This window comes from Oryza brachyantha, chromosome 5 (assembly GCF_000231095.2).
Source record: "Oryza brachyantha chromosome 5, ObraRS2, whole genome shotgun sequence".
NCBI lineage: Eukaryota > Viridiplantae > Streptophyta > Magnoliopsida > Poales > Poaceae > Oryza > Oryza brachyantha.
In genome coordinates this window covers 5,213,105-5,236,393 of record NC_023167.2, presented here as the reverse complement: position 1 = coordinate 5,236,393, position 23,289 = coordinate 5,213,105, and the positions used below count along the sequence as shown (strand labels likewise).

Here is a 23,289-nt window from a genome sequence, read left to right as displayed (position 1 = left end):
GCTATATAAAAGAAGAGGAGCCCATGGGGACACTCGTGTCGCTTATTCTCAAAACCAGAAATTCGAAATCAAGCTCTCCTGATCAGAGAAGCGCTGGAAGGGTTTCGTGCGGCGATTTCAGGGCAGTGCCGTTGGAGACCCGAAGGTCGGAGATTCAAATCAGATCACCGGCGACCTAATCTTGCCGGAGACGAAGGAAAGAAGACAGAATTGAGGAAGAGAAAAGAAGGGAATCAGATGGCTTCACCTGCAGGTTATTTTGTTTTTCCGCATTTGAATTAATCGGTGATCATGTGCTGATTAGGGTTTAAATTCATAATCTATTGTTTATGATTGAATTAAATTATCTAACAATCATGGCCACCGCGGGACAGGGCCACGGCCGGTCGCGCGGCCGCGGCCCAAGGGAGACCATCGCGCTGTACCGCGACAAGACCGGCGAGGAGTACACGGAGGAGGCCAAGCCGATCCCGACCGGCTCCATGGTCGTGGTGCGACGCCGAGTCGCCGGGCCTCCTGCAGAGACGATTGTCGACTCGTCCCTAAAGAAACCGCTGTCGCAGGGTGGTGGTGGTGGTTCTTCGTCGGACTCTGGTGCGTCGTCGACGGAGGCTGAAGCAGTCGACGAGGAGAGAGCCATCAGCGCCGTGATCGAGGCTGCAGAGCTCAAGTGGGAGGCCCCCTCCCAGGGAGGCCACTGCTATGGTCACAGCAGCACGCACGCATGGAGGGCGCCACCGGCCGGATACGTCTGCCACAGGTGCCGCGTCCCGGGGCATTTCATCCAGGACTGCCCCACCAACGGCGACCCAAGATTTGGAATCCGGAGGGTGGCCCCTGCTCCGGCGTCCTCAACAGTGCTGCCTGCGTCCGGGGATCCTGAGGGCGTCGTCGTCCCCGCGGAGCTCTACTGCAGGATTTGCAAGAAGGTGATGACCGACGCGATGTTGGCGAGCAAGTGCTGCTTCGACAGCTTCTGCGACATGTGCATCAGGGAGCACATCGCCGGCAAGTCCAAGTGCGCGTGCGGGGCACAGGCGCGCATCGACGGCCTGATCCCCAACCTGACGCTCCGAACCACCATCGCCAACCTGCTCGCCACCACCGGCGCCGCAAGCGTTTCAAGGGGAACAGAGAAGCCGAGGAGCTCCGCCGGCAGCAACGCGGCAGAGCCGGCGCCTCCTCACAGCCCAGCCGCTTCCCAGGCGAGCCGCGGCAACGTGAGTTCCTTGACGTCCACGCACAGCGACGGCGGCGCGTCGGCCACGTCCAAGAAGAGCGCCACGATCTCAGGTGTTCTCCGGCAAAGGAAGGCACGTGAAACAGACGGCGACCACTCCGCAGAATCCAGATCGCCAGCCATCGACGGCAACCGCCACGGCGCCTACGGCGCCCCGTTCTGCCCGGCGCCAGGCTACGTCGACCCCTTCTTCGGCGGCATGCCTTTCGGAGCAGCCTACTACGGCGGCGTGCCTTACGGTTGTGGTGGTGGTGCTGCTGCTTACAGCTACTACGGCGAGGAGCGCTGTAACATGAAGAGGACACGCCTACGATGATCGCACGTCACCGGTCCATTGTTGCCTGCTGCTTGCTGCCGAACCCTAGCTTGGAGATTTTTTTCTTCTCTCTCCCTTGTGTGTTTTCTGACGACTCAGATCTCTGAAGACACGTAGAGAATGTGCAACACTGTAGTAGTGTAGTACATGAGCATTTCAGTCTTCTTGTGTTTGTACTAAGTAATGTTATGAATGCATGTGATTCTTTTTTGCCAAATCAAAAACATGTTTGTCTCTGTACAACTGTATGATTCTTCTTTAGAAGGAACCCCTGCCGCTCAAAGGCAAGAGTTCACTAGGCACAGCCGCATAAAGCACCAGACGAACGTGGCGTTTGATAGCGTTAGAGCGGGGTGGGTCTAATGGGCGCGCGATTGGTTTTATAAATGCTTATATTTTAGAATGGTGAGAGTATTACCTAACCTAGCACGTGTACATTTACACTGTCCTCAATGGCTGGTGCTTTAAACTTGGTTATGTATAATCTTCTTATATTTGGTGTATTTTGCAAAAAATTCTATGCAAATGCTTGAAGGTCTTGTAAGCAGGGGTAATAATAACATTAGCTGATAACTTTTGTATATCATGCAATCTAGATCTATATGTGCTCATTAAACATTTAAAATGACATTAAATTAATTCTTAGTTAGGACTTATATTTAAATTTCAGAGAATAAAATTTGCTCAAATAATCTTAATAAAAATTGGTAAAATTTGACGCAATTTCTTTTTTTTTCTCCTTCCTTTTTCGTTGTTTTTCCCTTTTCTTTTTTCTCGTTTCCTTTTTTTTTCCACCTTGGCCGAACTCCTCCTCCTTCCTGTATTGTACGATCCCCTCCTCCTCCCCTCAACAGCCGTGAGTCAGCCCCCATCCACACCTCAAAACTAATTCCAATAAATTAGAACTCTAATTTTTATCCCTTTGAAACCTTATATATTCCTTGTTAACAGAAGATGGGTAACTAGATTTATCTCTAGCACCCCCTATAAATACCCCCTAGGGCCTCGCCTTTTACCTCTTCCGTTTCACTCCCGTGCGCAAGCCCTGCCGCACCCATGCCCTAGCCTTCACCGGTCTTGTTCGTCGCTGTCTCCCTGTGGGGCGGTCCAGATGGTCACCGCCGGCCATGCCTCTCTCCCAGCCAATTAATCTCTGCCCTGCGCCCTGCTGGTCGTTCCCATGCTGCAGCTGTGCTATTCCTGTTCAACATAACAGCAGCCAGGCAGCCTGCTGCCCCCATTCGCAGCACGTCGCCGCCGGTTTTTCTCCACCAAATCTCAGGTTCGCATAATTTTATTCTTGCGAATCAATCTAAACTCATCTACCATTTAATTGTTCAGGTTTTCTAGCCAAACAGCGAGGAACAACAGCAATCCGTCACTGACCTCTCCACCAAATCTCAGGTTCGCATACGTTTTGCTCATGTGAATCAATCTATCTTTGACCTATCCTGTAATTGCTTAGATTTTCTAATCTAATTAGCTAGCGTGAAGTTGATCTACAGTATGAAATTCAATTTCGTACACGTAGATTGATTTTACGTTAAAATCGTTTAATTTCTAGTTTAGCGAGTCGTTAAATCTCGATTTAACATGTCGTTAATCCTATCGTTGTTCCGCTAACAGTCCACGGTTTCACGTTTCGAATCTAATTCGTTGTGCGAATCCCTGATTTGTGCACGTTTTGGTTCTGTTACGTGTATACGTTATCTGCTTGCGATTTCCCGAGCCGTGGCCCAACCGCGCTCGAAGTCTGCATCGTATCCTCCGGCCCACTCCCGCCTCCCTCCTCTCTCTTCCCTCCCGCTCCGGGCCGAGCCATGTTGTGGCCCAATCTGCGCCCGAAGTCTACCTCACATCCCTCCCTCTCTCCCGGTGCCGACAGGTGGACCCTACCTATCGGGCTTGCCTTCTACCTTCGGCCGCCGCTCTCCTCCGCGTCGTGCCGCCGCAATGCCTTGCCGTGAGCGCATCCTGCTAGCTGCCACGCCGGTCGCGACCTCGTCGTGGTTGCCGCCTTGTCGGCCGCGCCTTATCGTCCCGCTGTAGTGTGCCGATAGCCGCCACGCGCCGGCGATCCGACGTCGCGCCAATGCGCCACACCCCGCCACCAAGCCTCCACTACCGGCGTGTCGCGTGCGCCGCTGCCTTGCCTGCTCGCCGCAACGCCATTGAGCCGGCCGTGCCACGCTACCATCGCCATCTGCGCCGCGTCGCCACGCCGTCTCGCCCGCGGTGTGCCCGCGTCCTCGCCGCACCGCCGTTGGCCGCTAGCTGCGCCACGCCCTCGCGCCCACGCCTCTGCCTTGCCGCATGCGCCACGCGTTTGCTCGCCACGTCGTCGCCTCGCCCACGCCCGCGCTGCTACTCTACTCTGCGCCGTCGCGCCACGTCGCCGACGTGTCTCGCCTCTGCCCGCTCGCCCCGCCACGCGCCGGCTTGCGCCGCCGCCTTTGGCGCGTTCCGTGCCCGCATCCTCGCCTCCGCATCCGCCCGCTGCTTGGCCTTGCCGCCGGACGACGATCGCGCGCCCGCGCCGTCGCTCTGTCGGTTTGCGCCGAGCCGCCGCTCTGCCAAGCTCGCCGAGCCTATCGCGCCCTCGCCGAGCCCCGGCCGCGCCACCTCCTCCCGCACGTGACCGCCGCTCCATTTTCCCCGAGCACCGCCGAATCCGAGCGCATGCCCGCGCCGGCCCAACGGCCATGCCACTTTTCCCGGCACCGCCGCCAATAACCCCACCGCAACCACCGTCGTGGATTCTCTACCTGCGTCGGCCCTGCGCTCGCTAACCGCCGGCCGCAACTAGCGCGCCGCCACGCTAACAACCAGCCCGCCTCCACCGCCACGCTAACCACCTCCCGGACGCGCCGGCCGCCACCATAAAATCCTCCCCTCGGCCGCCGCTCGCTCCCCTTCGGCTCGCGCTCGTGCCGCCGCGCTAGTGCCGCCGAGCGATCTCCATCGCCGTCGCCGATCTTCCTCGCCGCCGGTCATCACCACTTGTCCTCGGCCCTCACCGACTTGCCGCTGCCGTCCCCACCGCCGGTAAGTCATCGTCGTCCTCCCCCTCCTTCTCTTTTCCTCTCCGCCCGTGGACGCCGAGCCAGTGCCGCCGCCGTGCCCTCGCGCACTCCGGCTGTCGCCACCGTCCGTCCCGGCGCCACCTCCCTCGCCTGACCATCGCCGATGCGACCCCGCCGTTGCCGGGGTGCGCCCGCATTCGCCGTGTCGTCGCCGTCTCCGCCCCGCGCCATCGGCCGATGTCCTCCCCTCCGCGCCGCCCGTCGGTCACGGCCCACCATGCGCCGCCATCGCCGTCTAGTCGCCTGCTGTCGTCCACCACCGCCCGCTCCCCTCCTCTGATCGGCCGCTCCATCCCCCTCCTCTGCTCTCTCCCTCTGTCAAGTAGGCCCGACTCGTCAGTCCTCCCCTATCCTCTCTCTCACCGAACCATGGGGCCCACCTGTCAGGTCCTCTTTTCACTTTTGTCTCTCTCTCCTCGCGAGCCCCACATGTCATCTCCTCCACTTCTCTTTCTGTCACTGCCAGTGGGTCCCAAGCCGTCAGCAATTCCTCTCTCCTCTCATGCTGACGTCACCTTCCAATTAATTGCGCAATTAAATGCATTAAGGTTTTCTGTTTAGTTTAAAAACACAGTTAATCTTCTAAAATTCATAGCTAATTCATATAGTCTCTGTTTTAGTCCATTCAAGTTTCACTAAATCAAGAAAATACCAAGAATCCATTAAAAATAGTTTCTTTCTTTGTTTAGTAGTTTTATAGTCTGTTTTTCCTTGTTTTGCCTTGTTTGTCGTAGGTTTTGACCCCGTCGCAGCGCCGTTCGTTCTCGAAGTCGTCGCCGAAGTTCCTCGTGGGTTAGAGCAAGGCAAGTGGCACCCTTCTTTGATCATATTGAACCTATGATTATAAAATGCCCCGCTTTTACATTCAAACATGCATTGTACTCAAATGTATTTACTTTATTTATCTATTGGGCAATTACCACCCGTTGATTTCCATTTATTATTGTTATCCCAGGGTTAATTTGACTAGAATTAGGGTTAGTCAATGCTTAGTTCAACTAGCTCACCAATTATTTAATTATTGATTAAACTTTGATAGACCTTTAATGGTTGTGATCATTACTAATCTCCCGATGTGGATTAATATAACTAAAATATTGCTTATGGTGGGCTGTGGGTGCATGGTTTTGAAAGTCGTGCCCATGGCAGTTAAGAACCGGTTCTCAGGAAACCCTAGAAGTCTTACACGTACTAACCACAAGCCAAAGTGGGCAACGGTGAGACTTGTAGTCTAGCTTGTCCCTATTCGACGTACCTAGGCAAGGGTGGGCGTGATGGAGTATGGATGGGAATCGTGGTGTAACGATGGTCCTATGCTGCTTCCGGATTCACCTAGGCACAAGAGGGGGCTGCCCGACTTGGTGTAAAGGAGGGGGCGAAACCTGAAGTGTGGTACGATTGTCTAGGGATTGTTAGGTGAAAGGTCTTATCATGGTTTCCGTACTGAGGTATCGTGGTGATACGTTGGGGCATGGTAACATGCTTGGGAGCCATGTCTTGTGGGTAAAGTTGTACACCTCTGCAAAGTAAAACTATTCGAATAGCCGTGCCCACAGTTATTGGGTGAACTGACAGATTCACTGGGATTAGTTGAACCATTAATAACCTGATCAATCTTAGAACTGGTTTGACCCTGCGCAACGTGGTGTAACGTTGGCAATGGTTTGGTTCTGTCGCAATGTGGTTTAACGTTATACAGAGGGTTGACCCTGTTGAAGTGTGGTGTAATGCTGGACAGTGGTTTGGGCCTGTTGCAACGTGGTGTAACGTTGGACAGCGGATGATTATTTTAAATGTTACTTTACTTTTATTTTAGTCTATTTTTATCTATTATTTTGCTAAATTACTACAGCTTTGTGCAATTTAACCTTAGCCTATCCTTGATACCCTATTGCATTCATGATTGTTCCTCTCCTGGGTGTTACTTGTTGAGTATGGTGGTTTGTACTCAGCCTTGCTTAATTTTTCCCCCACCATAGCAAGTGCCAGGGCCTGAGTCAGAAGGTTGTTCCAAAGGTTGAAGTGAGGTTCAGTCCGCCGTAGAGAATGCCTGTGGTGTGGAGACGTCATCGCCAGCTAAAGCTGAAGATTAGATGGTTTAGTTTGTTTTCCTTTTCCGCTGCATTTCGATAGATAATTATTTTTATTTGTTTTTAAGTCGTGTAACTGTGTAGTAATTTGTCATAGTGTGTACTCGGGCTGATTCCTGGACCGAGATTTAATACATGCTATTGTTCAGAAATTTGGTGTAAATTTCTAGGCGTGACATCAAACCAGTTTCAAATTAATCAGGTTATTGAAGGGGTTCAACTAATCCCAGCGAATCTATCAGTTCGCCCAATAACCGCAGGCAAGGCTGTTCGAATAGTTTTACTCTGCAGAAGTGTACAACTTTACCCACAAGACATGGCTCCCAAGCATGTTACCATGCCCCAACGTATCACCACGATACCTCAGTACGAAACCATGATAAGACCTTTCACCTAACCCTCCCTAGACAATCGCACCACACTTCAGGTTTCGCCCACTCCTTAACACCAAGTCGGGCAGCCCCTCTTGTGCCTAGGTGAATCCGAAAGCAGCATAGGACCATCGTTACACCACGATTCTCATCCATACTCTATCACGCCCACCCTTGCCTAGGTACGTCGAATAGGGACAAGCTAGATTATAAGTCTGACCGTTGCCCATTCTGGCTTGTGGTTAGTACGTGTAAGACTTCTAGGGTTTCCTGAGAACCGGTCCTTAATTACCATGGGCACGACTCTCAAAACCATGCACCCATAGCCCACCATAAGCAATATTTTAATTGTATTTAATCCACATCGAGAAATTCGTCATGATCAAAACCATTAAAGGTCTATCAAGTCTAGCAGAAATTAAATAAGAATTGGTGAGCTAGTTGAACTAAGCATGGCTAAGCATTGCCTAAGCCTATTTGTAGTCAAATTAACCCTGGGATGAGAATAATAATAAGTGGGAATCAACGGATATAAAGGTAAATGCCCAATAGATAAAAAAAATAAATACATTTGCATAAAACAATGCATAGGTTTAATATGATCAAAGAAGGGTGCCACTTGCCTTGCTTAGACCCACGAGTAACTTCAGCGACGACTTCGGAAACGGACGGTGCTACGACGAGGGAAAAACCTACGACAAACAGAGCAAAACAAGCAAAACAGACTATAAAACTACTGAAACAAAGAAAGAAATTATTTTTAATGGATTCTTGGCATTTTTCTGGATTTAATGAAACTTGAATGGACTAAAACGGAGACTAGATGAATTAGTTGTGAATTTTAGAAGATTAACTGTGTTTTTAAACTAAACAGAAAAGCCTTATTGATTTATTGCGCAACTATTGGAGGCGCTAACATCAGCACAGGAGAGAGAGAGAGTGCTGACTGGATGGGCCCACCGGGCAGTGGCACAGCGGAGGGGAAGGGAGTATGACCAGTGGGGCCGACGAGTCAGAAGTGAGCCCATGGACCAGGTGTGAGAGAGGAGAGGGAGGCTAACTCGCGGGCCCGCGGGGAGAGAGAAGAGGGATGCTGGTGTGCGGGCCCGGCATGGCATAGAGTGAAAACAGAGAGGAGGGGAGAGCTCGATCGAGCGGCGGCGGCTAGCTCGGCGATGGCCGGGGAGAGGAGAGGCGGCGATGGTGCTCGGTCGGGCGGTGGCGCGGTGGCGACGGCCGGCGACCGGCGTGACGACGGAGCGGGCGGCACGGCAGCGGCACCAGAGCTCGGCAGCCAAGCGGAGGCGACGGCTCACGGGCAGCGATGCGGAGGCAAGCGGCGATGCGATTAGCAGCCGCGGTTGAGGAGAAAAGTGGCGGCGGTGGAAGTGGCGTCGGCGGCGCGAGCGTGGCGAGGGCAGGGGGCGACGTGGCCGCCGGGGAAAGGGCAGCATGAGGATGGGGAGACGGCGGCGCGAGGAGGAGGAAGGGGGAGACGGTGGTGACGGCCGGCGGCGCGTTGGCTAGCGACGGTGGCGGCAACAGCTTGCACGCGTGTAGGCGGCAAGAGGAGGAAAGGGAGTGGACGGGGAAGGGGTGGCAGTGTCGGCGGCGTGACGACACGATGTCGGGCGGGGCGGCGTGACGGTGGCGACGCGGCGCGACGGTGAGCGCCGAGGGAGAGAGGGAGGAGGAAGGGGAGAGGGGCTCACCGGCGACGAGAACGGTTGTAGCGGGTCGGCGTGGAGGAGGCAGAGGCAGCGTCAGGGTTGCGCGGCTCGAAGCGATGGCGTGCGGTGGAATCGAGTGGCAGCGGCATCGGCCGAGCGACGCGACGGCGAGCAACCGATACGGGCGTGGCGGCATGGGAGAAAGAAGGGGAGGGGAGAGGGCGACACTCGCAGGTAGAGAAGAACAGCTAGGAGGAGCGATGAGGGCGGCGCTTAGCAGCAGCGATCGGCGCTCGATGACGAAGGCTGACGACGAGCGGGACGGCGGGGACGATGGTGCGAAAGGAGAGCGGCGACACGGCCGGGGGGATTTAAAGGTGGCAGCCGGCGTGTAGGGCGGGGAGGTAGTTAATGGCGGACGCGTGGATCGCGACTGGCGATTGCGGGGTTGTTGGCGGTGGCGGTTAGCCGGCGCGGGCGGGACCTTGTGCCGGGATGTGTTGGGGTGTTTACGCCGGCGCGAGTGGTGTGCGCGCACGGTCACGGCTGCACGACACGCTGCGGGCGAGTGGCACGCTGCTCGACACGAAAGCGGGCATGCGACGAGCGTGGCAAAGTGGCGAAGAGGCGCGGGGCAGCGGCAGTGGTGCAACTTGGCAAGCACACAGTGACGCTGGCGCGACGGCGAGGCAGGCGCGCGGGCGTAGAGCGATGGTGCGCAAGGCGGCGGGCCGGTGAAGTGGCGACACAACTTGGCGGCCGAGCGGCGGGCGCAACCGGAGCGGCGGCGCACGGCGACGGCGCGACCGACAGACGTGTCAGCGACATAGGCATGGCGTCGCGGCACTAGCGTGGGTGGAAAGCGGCGCAAGCAGAGGCAAGGTGAGGCGTCAAGGGGTGCGGCCGACAGCGCGACGCGGAGCGCGGCGTAGAGGCACGGCGAGGCGACGTGGGCACGAGGGCACGGCGCGGCTAGCGGCGCGCAACGCGGTGGCGACGGCCACGGCGAGGCGGCACAGCGAGACGGAGGCGGGGAGGATGCGAAGGGCAGCGGCCGAGGTGCACACGGCTATGGTGGCGGCGAGGCCGATGCGCGGCGTGGCTGTCGTGCGGGCGAGCGGGTGGACAGAGGAAGGAGACGCCTCCGATAGGTGGGCCCCACCTGTCAGCGGCCAGGAGAGGGGGAGGTTAGCTGGACTTCGGGGCGCTAGTGGGCTACGGCCTATGGGCCAGCCCAGCAGGGGGGTAGGGAGGAGAGGACTAAGAGGAGGCCGGAAGGGAGGAGTGGGCCGGGGCTGTGGTGCCGGGAGGAGCGGAAAAAGAGGAGTGGGCTTCGAGCGTGGGTTGGGTCATGGCTCGAGAAATTTGCGAACAGCACAGTATTCGCATAACAAATCCAAAACGTGCACGGATTAGAGATTCGTACGACGACTCGAATTCGAAACGCGAAACCATGAACTGTTAGCGGCACAACGGCAGGAGTTAACGACCCGTTAAATCGAGATTTAACGACTCGCTAAACCGGAAACTAAATGATTTTAACGTAAAACCAATCTACGTGTACGAAATTAAAGTCCGCACTGTAGATCAATCTCACGTTAGCTAATAGATTAGAAAATTTAAACAGTTACATGATAGATCAAAGATAGAGATATTCGCATGAGTAAAACGTATGCGAACCTGAGATTTGGTGGAGACATCAGCGACGGATTGCGGCTGTTCCTCGCTGTTCGACTAGAAAACCTAAACAATTAAACGGTAGTTAAATTTAGATTGATTCGCAAGAATAAAAATATACGAAGCTGAGATTTGGTGGAGAAAACCGGCGAACGGCTGGTGCGAATAGGGAGCAGCAGGGCTGGCGACGGCTTGTTGTCATGCCAAACAGGGGCGGCACAGCAGTAGCGGAGGCGCTGGAGGTGCCCGGGAGAGGGAGACGGGGAAAAGAGGTGAGGCTCTAGGGGTATTTATAGGGGAGAGTTATAGATAAATCTAGTTATCCATTTCCTATAAAAAGAGAATAGATAAAGTTTCAAAAGGATAAGAAATAGAAATCTAATTGATAGGAATTAATTTTAAGTGGGAGAGATGGAGATGGGGTGACTTACGGCTGGCATGGGGGAGTTGGAGGTGGCGCACAAGCAGGGTGGTGGGGACAGAGGGATGTGCGATGGCTTGGGGGTTGGAGTTCGTACGGGGGAATAGGGGAGAGGAGGGGTTCAGCCAGGGAAAAAAAAGAGAAAAAGAAATGGGAAAAAGGAGAAAGAAAGGAGGGAAAAAAAGAAAAAGGAATGAGGAAAAAAAAGAAATTGCCTCTAATTTTGTTGATTTTTATTAAGTTTATTAAAACAAATTTTATTTACTGAAATTCAAATTTAAATCCTGTTAATAATTTAAAATACCTTCAGGGCATTTTAAAACATCCGAAAAGCTTCCAATTAAATTAAATTAATTTACACGGAGTTTTCTCTTGAACTTTAATTAAACAAATTATTTTTAATATATTATTTAATTATTTTTTGGCTAAGATAAAACTCAGGGCGTAACAGTTTTGGACTGTGTTTTCTTAGTGCTCTGGGAGTGGATGTTCTAGCTAGTCTTACGACGATCCTAGTGGGTGTCGTTTCCCTGCTACGCTTTTGATGTAAGCTGGTGTTCCCGGCAAATTGTTTTGTTTACTGTGGCTTTAAAAAAGCATGGCCCTGTGCCTTTTTTCTAAACAAAATGTTTAAGCTAATGCACCATATATACTTGCAGCTTTTGTAAATGCCAGTAGTCCGGAGTGCGATTACAAAGCCATCGATCGCAACCTCGGTCCATCCCCAACCCTCCGTATCATCTAATTTCTATACCATAAAATACATGGTTACATAAGCAAAAATTTTATGTGGTAATGGAGTTAATAAGGAGAGAGAAAAAGATGAATTAACCATTTCTCATACAAGAAACCATCTTCACATAAGAACCAATAACAAATTAAAATAAGATGATAGGTGGATAAAAGAAAAGAGATGAGAGACGATTGAATGAGAATTTAATTTAAAGACACCATTCATTAAATACATAGTTTCTATATATAATGCATGATAAGTTCCTGCGTTGGGAAGACTTTGCATTGTGCAGCTACAGTGAGGGCCACCTTTGGGACCTGCTGACAGCACAGTGCACACAACAGGAGAGGATGCTCCCACCCTTTCAAACCTAAACAGTTAGCGTCTTCCCCGATATTCGTAGTGTCTCGAAAAATCTATTTATCTATTGAGGAAAAGATCGATATATCTGTTTTATATATGTGACTTAATAGTGTAGTAAAATAAATTAATTTATAATATAGCACTCCACAAAATAGAAATTTAAATTTGACTTGTACTACCACTAGAGAGAAATAAGAACACTGTTGAGAAAATCCACTAGTTTTGTACATGTCATTTGAGAAAATCTATTTATCTATTAAGGAAAAGATCGATATATCTGTTTTATATATGTGACTTAATAGTGTAGTAAAATAAATTAATTTATAATATAGCACTCCACAAACATAGAAATTTAAATTTGACTTGTACTACCACTAGAGAGAAATAAGAACACTGTTGAGAAAATCCACTAGTTTTGTACATGTCATTTGAGAATATTACGGTAACATAAACTAATTTATTATATATCACTTCATAAACATATAAATTTGAATTTGACTTATGCTAACACCAGAAATAAAAATGCCACTGAGAGAAGATCCAGTTTTTTACATGCCATTCAACAATATCATACTAAGATAAATTAATGTATAATATATCACTCCACAAATATTTTAAAAAAATTAAGTTTCACTTATACTACAACTGGAAAAAAATTAACTATGATTCTGAATAGAATTCCATCCTTTTTAAAATACAAGCACTTTCCAGTATTTAAAAAGTACACCAAAATATAAGTACTTTTAGTTCTACTAACAACACCAAAATATAAGTACTTTTAGTTCTACTAACAATACCACTTATATCATCAATTACCTGTTATTCACTTATTTTTCATCCTATTCCCGATCACGCCCTTCCAACCTCGACCATTTCTTATTTATTGAGGGATACCAAAATATTTTCTCCCCTACTTAATCTATGGTAAACAATCCAAAAATGTATTATTTTGGAGCGGAAGAAGTACACACCATTGTCACTCATATTTATTTTTTTGTTTTTATTTATATAAGTTGAATTCAAACTTAAATATTTCTTTTGTATAGTGGTACATATGTGTCACGTTGATCTATCTTATCAATTATTTTAAATTTTTGAAATAGCCTTTTGCGTGAGATGCATAAAACCCCCAGTGGATGTCAAAGATCATTTACCTTATTATCGTTTCCATATCTTGTCATCATGGACGATCAAGTCAATATTGATCTACTCTGGTGTAAAGGACACATGTAGGATCTCAATTCTAGTAAATTACTACTAGATATAATTTAGTGTAGTAGGCATGCATGTTTTGATATGTATAGGACAACCTATTACTATGGTTCCTAATGCTCATATGCCTACTTCACGTACCGTGCAAAAACAAACAGATATGGAAGCCATTTTGAGAGATTCACTGGAAAAGGAATGAGGACATGCTCATCTTGTCCATATATAAGAAAGAAACAAACGTTCTCCAATCTCATTTGGTGGCTTCTTTTTTGGCATGGAGTAGGAGTATCTGCACCGATGGCTTCTTCTCCGGTGACAAGTGGCACCAATAGTTGAAGAACACATTGATCAGCTTCATTTCCCATCTTCAAGTATAAAACTTTTCTGAACTTTCTGTTAATATCTATATATTACCAATCTTACAAAACTAAAACAATTATAATTTACATGGTGGTAGTAACTTAGGGTATTAATTACTCCCTCCAATTTTTTGTTTGCCGCTATTGACTTTATGATTTACATTTGACCATTTGTCTTTTTTTTCAAAATTTTTTTGCACATATGTAAAATTATAAGTTATTTCTGAAATTTCTTTAGTAATAAATCAATCATAAAACAATTAAAATTTTATAAATATTTTGAATAAGTTGAATGGTCGAACGTACACCTAAAGGTCAACGGCATCGAATTAAAAAAAAACTGTATGGGGGTATATAATTACAGTGAAATGAGCTTCCATCCTGTCCAACTGTGTACAAAGAAAAAAAACACTTTTGCTATTGATCAAACGTTTGATTTTTTGTTCTTCTGTCAAACACGCGTGCAATCAGGGGCGGATTTGGTATGGGGGCGGCGGGGGCTCGAGTTTAAGCCATTAGAGGCCCCACGAAGCCCCTTTAAAATTTATGGCAAAGATCAATAGAAAGGGGTTCAAACTCTATCTAACTTATTCAGACCTCCTAATATCGCTGCCTAGATCCGCCATCGCGTGGAATGTATGGGGATTGAGGGGGAGGGTGTGTATGGGTATTTTGACTTACGTGCACGCCTTTAGATTATCATCCAACAGCAGGGACCGGATTTGATTGATGAAATTAAAAATTTCAAACATTTGATCACTGGGCGGACAAAAAAAAAAGTACACCTCCATACATTTGTCGCTATCTCAAGATTATAATTTCAGTCGTCGACTTTATCAAACTGAGAAACAAAATACATTTCCAAGGCCATACAATAAATAATTCCAACTTTGTCAAACCAACTTTTTCAAGGCCACACACCAATCCAACATACACTGTTCATCCATAATGAATTCCATGGAAACCCTTACTCCAACACCAGAACGTACTACTCCAGAGTCTCTTTCAGTACAGTTAGGCAGTAGAAGCTAGGTCAGATTAAGCCCCTCGTTGTGATCAAGACAAGCTAATCGAGTCTGATACTCTGATCAGCGAGTGACAGGGAGTGAGATCAAGTGAGCGAGCTGCAGCTGGAGTGATAACCTACCCGACTTAATTAGCAGCAGTTACTACCACCTGCTTCGCAACCCCCACCGCCATTAATGTCGTGATCGATCGACCTGCTGCTGTGCTGCTGCTACTGTGCTACCACCACTCTCTCCTCCTCTCCTCTCCTTGAGCTTGAGCTGCAGGTAGCTGTAGCTGGCGAGCGATGCTCGTGGCCGCCACCTCCCCAACTGTGAATTGAAACGGAGGGAAATGGTGGGAGGAGCAGCATAAAATCCAGCGTGATGCTCTGGGCTGGCCGTGTCTAAGCGCTCGGCTCTCTCTCTTCTTCTTCGTGCTGTTGTTTCTCTCTCTCTGTCTATCTGTCTCGCTGTCTCTCGACTCCATTAATGGGCGGCGCCGTGGGTAGCTGAGCTCTTTGCTGCGTTCCTCGCTTGGCTGCGCTGGCCGGGGTGAGCTAGCTAGCTAACCTAGCTTGCCTAGCTGGGGAGACAGAGAGGAGGAGGAGGAGATCGAGAGCATAAGGGCATCGATCTTGGAGGTGAGGAGAGAGGACAGGAGGAGGAGGTAGGGGGAGATGGAATACGGCGGCCGGGAAGGAGGAGGAGGAGGGATGAACGGCGGAGGCGGCGGGTCGGCGTGGGACGGGGCGCTGTCCCCGGCGGCGAGGTACGCGGAGTCCGGCGGCGCGAGCCTGACGTGGGAGAACCTGACGGCCGTGCTCCCCGGCGCCGGCGGCCGGGCGACCAAGAAGCTCGTGCAGGGGCTGTACGGCTACGCCGTCCCCGGCAGGGTGGTCGCCATCATGGGCCCCTCCGGCTCCGGCAAGTCCACCCTCCTCGACGCCCTCTCCGGTATGCTGTCCATTCTCATCTCATTCACCTCCATCTCTTCTTACTCCATGCATGCCCATCCTCCAACAAAATATAAAAAAAAAATTCAACACGGTTTTATTAAATTATTATTATTCGAGCAAGGTTTGAATTAACAAATTCATCGAACAGTACAGTTCAAATTTGCATTGTTTTTTGTGCTAGGAAAGGATTTGTATTTTAATTTAAGGCAAGGATTCGATAGATGGACATGGGTTTGATTGATTCAATGATTCTGTTTGAGTGAGGCTGCAGGGAGGCTGGCGAGGAATGTGCTCCTGACCGGGAAGGTGCTGCTCAACGGCAAGAAGAGGCGACTCGACTATGGCGTCGTGGTGAGCTACTAGCAAATTAACTAGCTCACAACTTCAGCATGCATGGATATATATATATTTATATATCCACACAATTTTCTAATTTTCACTCTGAAAATCTGAATCTTGATTGTTCACCAAAAAAAAAATCTGAATCTTGCTATGTTAATTAAGATGCTCATCAACCAATTAAGTTCATATTTTATCCAATTTCTCATTAACCAATTCCTCAGCTGGACTAGTGTCCTATGTTTGATCACTGATCAGTGTTAAATTATGCTCAAAAGATTTGATAAATCCCAACCTCACCAGCTAGCAGCTGCAAAGGACGAACAATGTGGACTTAGCAGTGGAACAAATTAATATAGGTTCAGATCTTGTTTGGAAGGAGTGGGATAAGTTATAGATTTGGTGTGTGTGAGTGTGTGTGACTGCCTGATGACTGCCAGAACTACGACACGTGTAGCCAATCGGTGCGTCGAATCGAGTATTCGACGGCTGAGGATGCATGTAGATATACACTAGCAATAGCACCCAGCCTAGATTCAGTCATACAGTACAGTAGGGAGCATGGCACCCCATGTGCACACTCTTAATTTTAGTTGAAACAATGTTACAAATGCAATTATGCATGGTACCAAAGTAGCATATACCAAACCAAGCCATTAATTTCGGGTTAGGGGGGGTGCAACAAGAGCTTTTATTTGATCTCCCAGTAGCTGATTAGTTTCCCTGTTCATGGTGGTTTCCTCTTCAGAGGGTCCTACATATGCTCCTTTCACCTTAAATACAAAGTGTTCTAATTTTTGCTGTCTTATATATCTTCAAAAAGCCAGGTCATCTCCAGTGGATATTAGTGTATATGGTGCTTAAAAATATCTATCACTGTAAGGCTCTTTGCAGCAGTCTGTGCAGTTACACTCAGAATGGATGGACTGTGAGAGTGACAGTTTGGTACTGCCCAACTAATTGTTCATTAATTCATTCCAATTAATAAGTGGACACATACACAGCATTGCAAATGTAGTTGTGAGTCGCTTTCATATATCTCAATGTGTGCATGCATGCCATGCATGCACTGTCACTGAAATTGCAAAGCCAGATGGGATGCCAAATACACAGGTACTCGATCCCTCCGGTCATAAGTCATAAAAATGTGTCCTTTTCAACATCCTAAGTCAAGCTTTGAAACACTAAACATTTTTATGTTTCAGATATTTGGGTTACATTTATGTAAATCACAAGAGTAGATTTATTTTGAGAAGTATTTTTTGTAATACTAAAATATTATAATAGAAATTAGTGGCCTGATACTATGTTATGGAAACTGTATAGTTATTTGAATAACATGTTTTCGTGACCGGAGGAGGGATTAATTCTGAAGATATTTCAGTATAAATGTCAATGGGAATTATAATTCTGCTAGTGCAAAACTTTAATTTGCAAACTCAAACACGTATTAGTTGTGACAGAGGTCTTCGCATAGTTAGCTGTCAGAGGTGAGAGAGGCCAGAAATCGCTTTACTGAGGTTGTGCTAATAAATTTTCATCAATATTCTTACAGTTAATTCATAACTGTTTTAGGAGCATTTCTAGCTTTTGTGAAGAAAACATGTCTGCAGAGCGATCGATTGACTATTCTCAAATCTATTACATACTACTAAAAGCTACTATCTCCGTTTACGTTTTACAATATAAGATGTTTGTCTTTTTTATTGTAATATTTGACTATTCGTTTTATTCAAAAGTTTAGTACAAATATAAAAAATGATAAGTCGTGCTTAAAGTTCTTTTGGTAATAAAGTAAGTCACAAGCAAAATAAATGATATTTCTATAACTTTTTAAATAAAACAAATGATCAAATATTACAAGCAAAAAAGTCAAACATCTTACATTATGAAACGAAGGGGTACTTTCAATACCTATATATGGAAACTAAATTAAGATTACTTACCTTTTCAGAGCCCTTTGGAACCTCAGTATAATTTCATAAGACCTTAGCAAAAATAAACAATATGATTAATTCTTGTATACATAAGCACTGCAACAAATCCATTATCATCTCAAATTTAGTTAGCCAAATACTCCACTAATTTAATTAACTTGTTAAGGCAAGAATAAATAAATAAAATCAATTAATCAGTGAAGAATAATTAACTGGAGATACATCGATCGATAGATGTAAGTGTGACACGTAGGGGTGTGTGTGGAGCAGGCGTACGTGACACAGGAGAACGTGCTGCTGGGGACGCTGACCGTCCGGGAGACGGTGACCTACTCGGCGCTGCTCCGGCTGCCGTCGTCCATGTCGAAGGCGGAGGTCCGGCGGGTGGTGGACGACACGCTGGACGAGATGGGGCTCCGGGAGTGCGCCGACCGCAGCATCGGCAACTGGCACCTCCGGGGGATCAGCGGCGGCGAGAAGAAGCGGCTGAGCATCGCGCTGGAGATCCTCACCCGCCCGAGGCTGCTCTTCCTCGACGAGCCCACCAGCGGCCTCGACAGCGCCGCCGCCTTCTCCGTCATCGAGACGCTGCGCCAGCTCGCCGTCGACGGCGGCCGCACCGTCATCTCGTCGGTGCACCAGCCCAGCAGCGAGGTCTTCGCCCTCTTCGACGACCTCTGCCTCCTCTCCAGCGGCGAGTGCGTCTACTTCGGTGACGCCAAGCTTGCTCCACAGGTACGTGTGTCATTAAATAAATCTTCACAAACATCCCACAAATAATCTTCCAGCCTGGTCTTTTCACTCCGGTGTATATTTATAAACTAAAATTTAAATTTTTAATCTTAAATTTAAATAGATTTTATGGTTATTTATTGGAGTTTATTTTTCAAAGCTTGAACACATATATAAAACTTTTATTCTTAAATTATTTTTCATTTGTAAATATGTCGTTTGAATTTTTTCCTAAATAAGCTAAATAATCACCGCCTTTTAGATTTTGGGTTTGTTTCATCATAATTATTTTTTAGGCTTGACTTCTAGGTTGCCGAGACTTCTAGACTAGTGAGAAACTAGAGTTTTATTTATAAATTATTTTTTATTTATAAATATATATTTTTTGACTTTTTTTCTACGGTCACCCACTCCAATTTTTGTCTAGCTTGCAATGAACAAGATGATTGAAACTAGAGTTTAGGCATCATTTATGTGACGGTTTCTGCAAATTTTTGTTGTTCTTGCAGTTCTTCGCAGAAACCGGGTTCCCCTGTCCTAGCCGGAGGAACCCGTCCGACCACTTCCTCCGGTGCGTCAACGCCGACTTCGACGACGTCGCCGCCGCCATGAAAGGGTCCATGAAGCTGCGAGCAGTACGTCTAGCTAACTGCTGCATGCTGTCCAGCTGCCAAACTTAATTATCCTAATCTTTTGTAAATGTGGCTGGTAAACGAACTGAATTTCGGACAATTCTGTCTTCCAGGAGGCAGATTTCGATCCACTCCTCAAGTACTCGACGTCAGAGATCAGGGAACGGCTGGTGGAGAAGTACAGGATCTCCGAGTACGCCATGACGGTCAGGAACACGATACACGAGATCAGCAAAATCGTAAGAGCAAAAAATCAAACTAATCATTAACCTGACCATCGATCTTGATATTGATAAGAGAAAAAAAATAGAGTCGAAATGGAAATCAATCAATTTCGATGCTCGAAAAATGGATGTGCAGGAGGGAGTGATCGAGGAGGCGGTGAAGGGGAGCCAGGCGAGCTGGTGCAAGCAGCTGACGACGCTGACGCGGCGGTCCTTCACCAACATGTCGCGCGACTTCGGCTACTACTGGCTGCGCATCGTCATCTACGTGCTCATGGCGGTGTGCCTGGGCACCATCTACTACGACGTCGGCACGAGCTACGCGGCGATCCAGGCGAGGGCGTCGTGCGGCGGCTTCGTCTCCGGCTTCATGACGTTCATGTCCATCGGGGGGTTCCCGTCCTTCATCGAGGAGATGAGGATGTTCACGCTGGAGCGGCAGAACGGGCACTACGGCGTCGCCGCCTACATCATCTCCAACTTCCTCTCCTCCATGCCCTTCCTCCTCGCCGTCTCCTGGGCCAGCTCCTCCATCACCTACTGGATGGTCAAGTTCCGCCCCGGCTTCAGCTACTTCGCCTTCTTCGCGCTCAACCTCTACGGTGGCGTCTCCGTCATCGAGAGCCTCATGATGATCATCTCCGCCCTCGTCCCCAACTTCCTCATGGGCCTCATCCTCGGCGCCGGCGTCATTGTTAGCTACCCTACCTGCACATTTCCACCATTGCTGTTAACTTGTTGGTGCATGTACTAATGTCTTCCCATGGATGTAGGGGATCATGATGCTGACTTCTGGATTCTTCCGGCTGCTTCCGGAGCTCCCCAAGATCTTCTGGCGATACCCGGTGTCCTACATTGTCTACGGCTCGTGGGGCTTGAAAGTAATTGATTTACTTTGTGCATAGATCGATGTAGCTTCGTGAACGAGCATGGCCATGGTGTTGATCACTGGGAATTGCAGGGAGCGTACAAGAATGACCTGATCGGGCTGGAGTTCGAGCCGATGATGCCGGGGCAGCCGAAGCTGACGGGGGAGTACATCATCACCAAGATGATGGGGCTGAGCCTCAACCACTCCAAGTGGCTGGACCTCGCCATGATCTTCGTCCTCCTCTTCGCCTACCGCCTCATCTTCTTCCTCGTCCTCAAGGCCAAGGAGGCCGCCTCCCCCTACATCCGCGTCGCCTACGCCCGCTTCACCATCAGGCGCCTCGAGCGCCGCGCCTCCTTCCGGAAGACGCTCGCCATGTCGACCTCCATGTCCAAGCGGCACAACCCGCCGCACCCCATGGCCGCGCAGGAGGGGCTCAACTCCCCATTGCCATACTGATCAAGAGGAGGAGGAAGAAGACGACGATTGATTGATCAATGGAGCAAGAAAGCCGGATAGTTTGGGGCGATCTTGCGACGACGAAGATGACAAGATGATCATATAGATGTTCGTGTGCCACGAATCGATTAAATTAATACTTGTGTATGTGTTGGCCCATGTTGGGCTCGTTTTGCAGCTCGTTGGAAGCTGCAAGGGTTCATAAAAGATACTGATAGCAGATTCTTTTTTTACAAGCTTGTTTTTTTACTGTAAGAACTCGGTCTCAGCTGAGACCAATACACATACAGAAGAATGCTGTATCTAGCTACTTGAGTGTTTCCTGCTGCTATTTTCTGGTTGCTTTATCTGAACATGATTGTACTTTTCACAAGAGTGAACTGTGTTCATCATTTGGGTCTGCACTCTGCAGTTGCTACATAGATGACTATGGCAAAACTGTGAAAAAAATATTTACTTATTTGCTTGAATTTTAGAATCAAATGTTTAGATTTGGATTTTTTTAGAGTACCTTTGGATAGACGTGAACCGTCCATTGTACCACATCCAACAAACGAGATGCTTATCTACCATACCTATTAGATTGTGCAGTGGTGTAGTACTAGGGTTATTTTGGAAAAAAAAACATGGCATTCCTGTGAATATACAATTGATGAAATGCATGTCTGTTTGTTTCTCTTCTATGTAGCTTAGGTTGGCCCGATTGATGATGGCCCTTGCGGCGGAGCGGGCGGTGGATGGAGACGGATGGATGCGACGATGAATCGAGGAAATAGGAGTGGCAGCAACGACGTCTGATTTCTTTCTCTTTTTTTTTGTGTTTTCTTCTTTCCTTTTTTGTGTGTTTAACTCACGGCATGTTAGGCTTACTACTAAACTCAGCCCAATTAATTTAAAAGACTAATTTGACCCTCTCATTACTTAAGCAAATGACAAAGTATCCCTAAAAATCAATGGTGACAAATTTATCTACTACACTGCCACTCTCCTAAATAGGAGGTACCGTAAAAACGCCTTTACATTTTAGATGCATCTGTTGTTCTTGAGGACAAAATGGATTCAAAATTATTATAGTAAGAGGGGTAAAGAGGATATACATTATCTACTCATATTACTAACAAGGTGTGTCATTTCACTGTGTGTGATGGAATATCTGAGGGAGATAAGTTACATATAAAGCAGGGTACTGAACAATCCAATATTTATAATTGCAGGAAAGAAAAAGCTCAATTCATTCGTTGTACTTTACTTCTTGGGGGTGTCGCAATATTAGAGGATTATGCGACTGCAAAACTTTTAGTTGCTTTTTTTTACCTATATGGATGAGAGCCGGTGATTGTCCCATCCCTATTATCTTTTAAACTATTGGACGATTAGAATTTTTACTGTGTTTGCGTATCCAAAGATATTGAGGGGTGGTCCAACATTGGTCGTTGATCAAGAGAGGGTTAAGGTGAAAACTAGAATTGTTGTAAGTGGTGGCAATGTGCTAATTAATATAGTGGCAATTACCTTCATAGACAAAACAAATGAACAGAACAGAGATGATTTCAGACAGAAGGGGGTCGGGAAGAACTTTGTTCATGTGTTCTCCATATATTTTCCTTCTCTAGGGTTTTGAATGCCGTCAGGGAGGCATGATCGATAGAGAGGCAGTGTCTTGGATGATGTTTTGAATGTGAGTAGGTCCTGCCGACTCCTATGAGATCGGAAGCACATATGGTAAAATCCATTCGACTTTTTTACATGGTAAATTGGTTAGTTACGTAGGTCTCAAGCCCTTCGCATTCATGCAGAGAAGTGACTTAGTCGATCCCTTCAGCTTATTCACATGGTTGATTAGTTAGTTATGTAGGTCTCAAATCCTTCTTTTACATGCAAAGAAGTAACTAAATCGAGAACCGGTCCTCTTATCCTATTATTTATTCTAGGGTTTGATCATGGTGCACTTGGAATGAGGCATTTTAGGGAGGGGAGCGGCGGCATGAAATAGTTTTTTTTATCATACACAATGTCGAATTTGAACACAATTGCATTGGGTAAGAAGTTCTCTTATAATTTACGCACTTGGTTTTTTATTTATGCATTTTCATGTTACTCCGGATTACTGCCGATAATGGGATGAATCAACGATGAATTTAGTTACTATTTTTCATAATTAGTATTATTTTTAAAGTTGACTATCGACTCCATCCATCCCTGTTTTTTTCTAGTTCATTTCACAAAACTTTGTCAATTTATATGGCCCAAAACTGGTTTGATCATTAACCTAACATAAAAAATTCTTATTTGTATACATTTCTTCTAGTTTATGCAATTCAGGTAGGGTAGTATAGAGGAAATTGCTACGTTGCAGAACCTTTTTATGGTTAAGTAACAAAACAAAGGTCATTTGGTTCTAAAATATGTATAATGGTAATTGCAGGGATATGTGACTAGGATTACTGGGATATTGTTTGAGAGTCTATCGGAGTATGAACAAATTGTATGCAAAACATTAAATACTAAGGAATAAGGAGTTCATTTCTACAAATACACATAGGATAAAGGATTTAGCATAAGAATATCTATGCTAAAAGAGAAAATGTTGCAAAAGA

The 23,289-nt window shown here is 47.5% G+C and overlaps 2 protein-coding genes across 2 annotated transcripts; both read left to right on the top strand.

Annotated features, from left to right (window-relative positions):
* Positions 1-356: 356 nt before the first annotated feature.
* On the top strand, positions 357-1,556 carry LOC121054418 (E3 ubiquitin ligase PQT3-like). Its single transcript, XM_040523918.1, has one exon. It carries the CDS (start codon positions 357-359, stop codon positions 1,554-1,556), a length of 1,200 nt encoding a protein of 399 aa, XP_040379852.1.
* A 13,226-nt stretch (positions 1,557-14,782) lies between these two features.
* Positions 14,783-21,114, top strand: LOC102717121 (ABC transporter G family member 12-like). The gene is made up of 8 exons (XM_015843459.2): positions 14,783-15,496; positions 15,770-15,849; positions 18,045-18,509; positions 19,016-19,141; positions 19,252-19,377; positions 19,499-20,056; positions 20,136-20,243; positions 20,324-21,114. The coding sequence occupies exons 1-8, from the start codon at positions 15,220-15,222 to the stop codon at positions 20,690-20,692; spliced, it is 2,109 nt and encodes a 702-aa protein (XP_015698945.2). The 5' UTR covers positions 14,783-15,219; the 3' UTR covers positions 20,693-21,114.
* The last annotated feature ends 2,175 nt before the right edge of the window (positions 21,115-23,289 follow it).

What these genes read in the sequence shown, in the direction of transcription:
- LOC121054418 (XM_040523918.1), top strand. Translation starts at nt 357, where the DNA reads ATGGCCACCGCGGGACAGGGCCACGGCCGGTCGCGCGGCCGCGGCCCA.
- LOC102717121 (XM_015843459.2), top strand. Translation starts at nt 15,220, where the DNA reads ATGGAATACGGCGGCCGGGAAGGAGGAGGAGGAGGGATGAACGGCGGA. An exon ending in ACGCCAAGCTTGCTCCACAG is followed by an intron (nt 18,510 to 19,015) that starts GTACGTGTGTCA and finishes TTGTTCTTGCAG; the next exon opens with TTCTTCGCAGAAACCGGGTT. An exon ending in TCCTCGGCGCCGGCGTCATT is followed by an intron (nt 20,057 to 20,135) that starts GTTAGCTACCCT and finishes CCATGGATGTAG; the next exon opens with GGGATCATGATGCTGACTTC.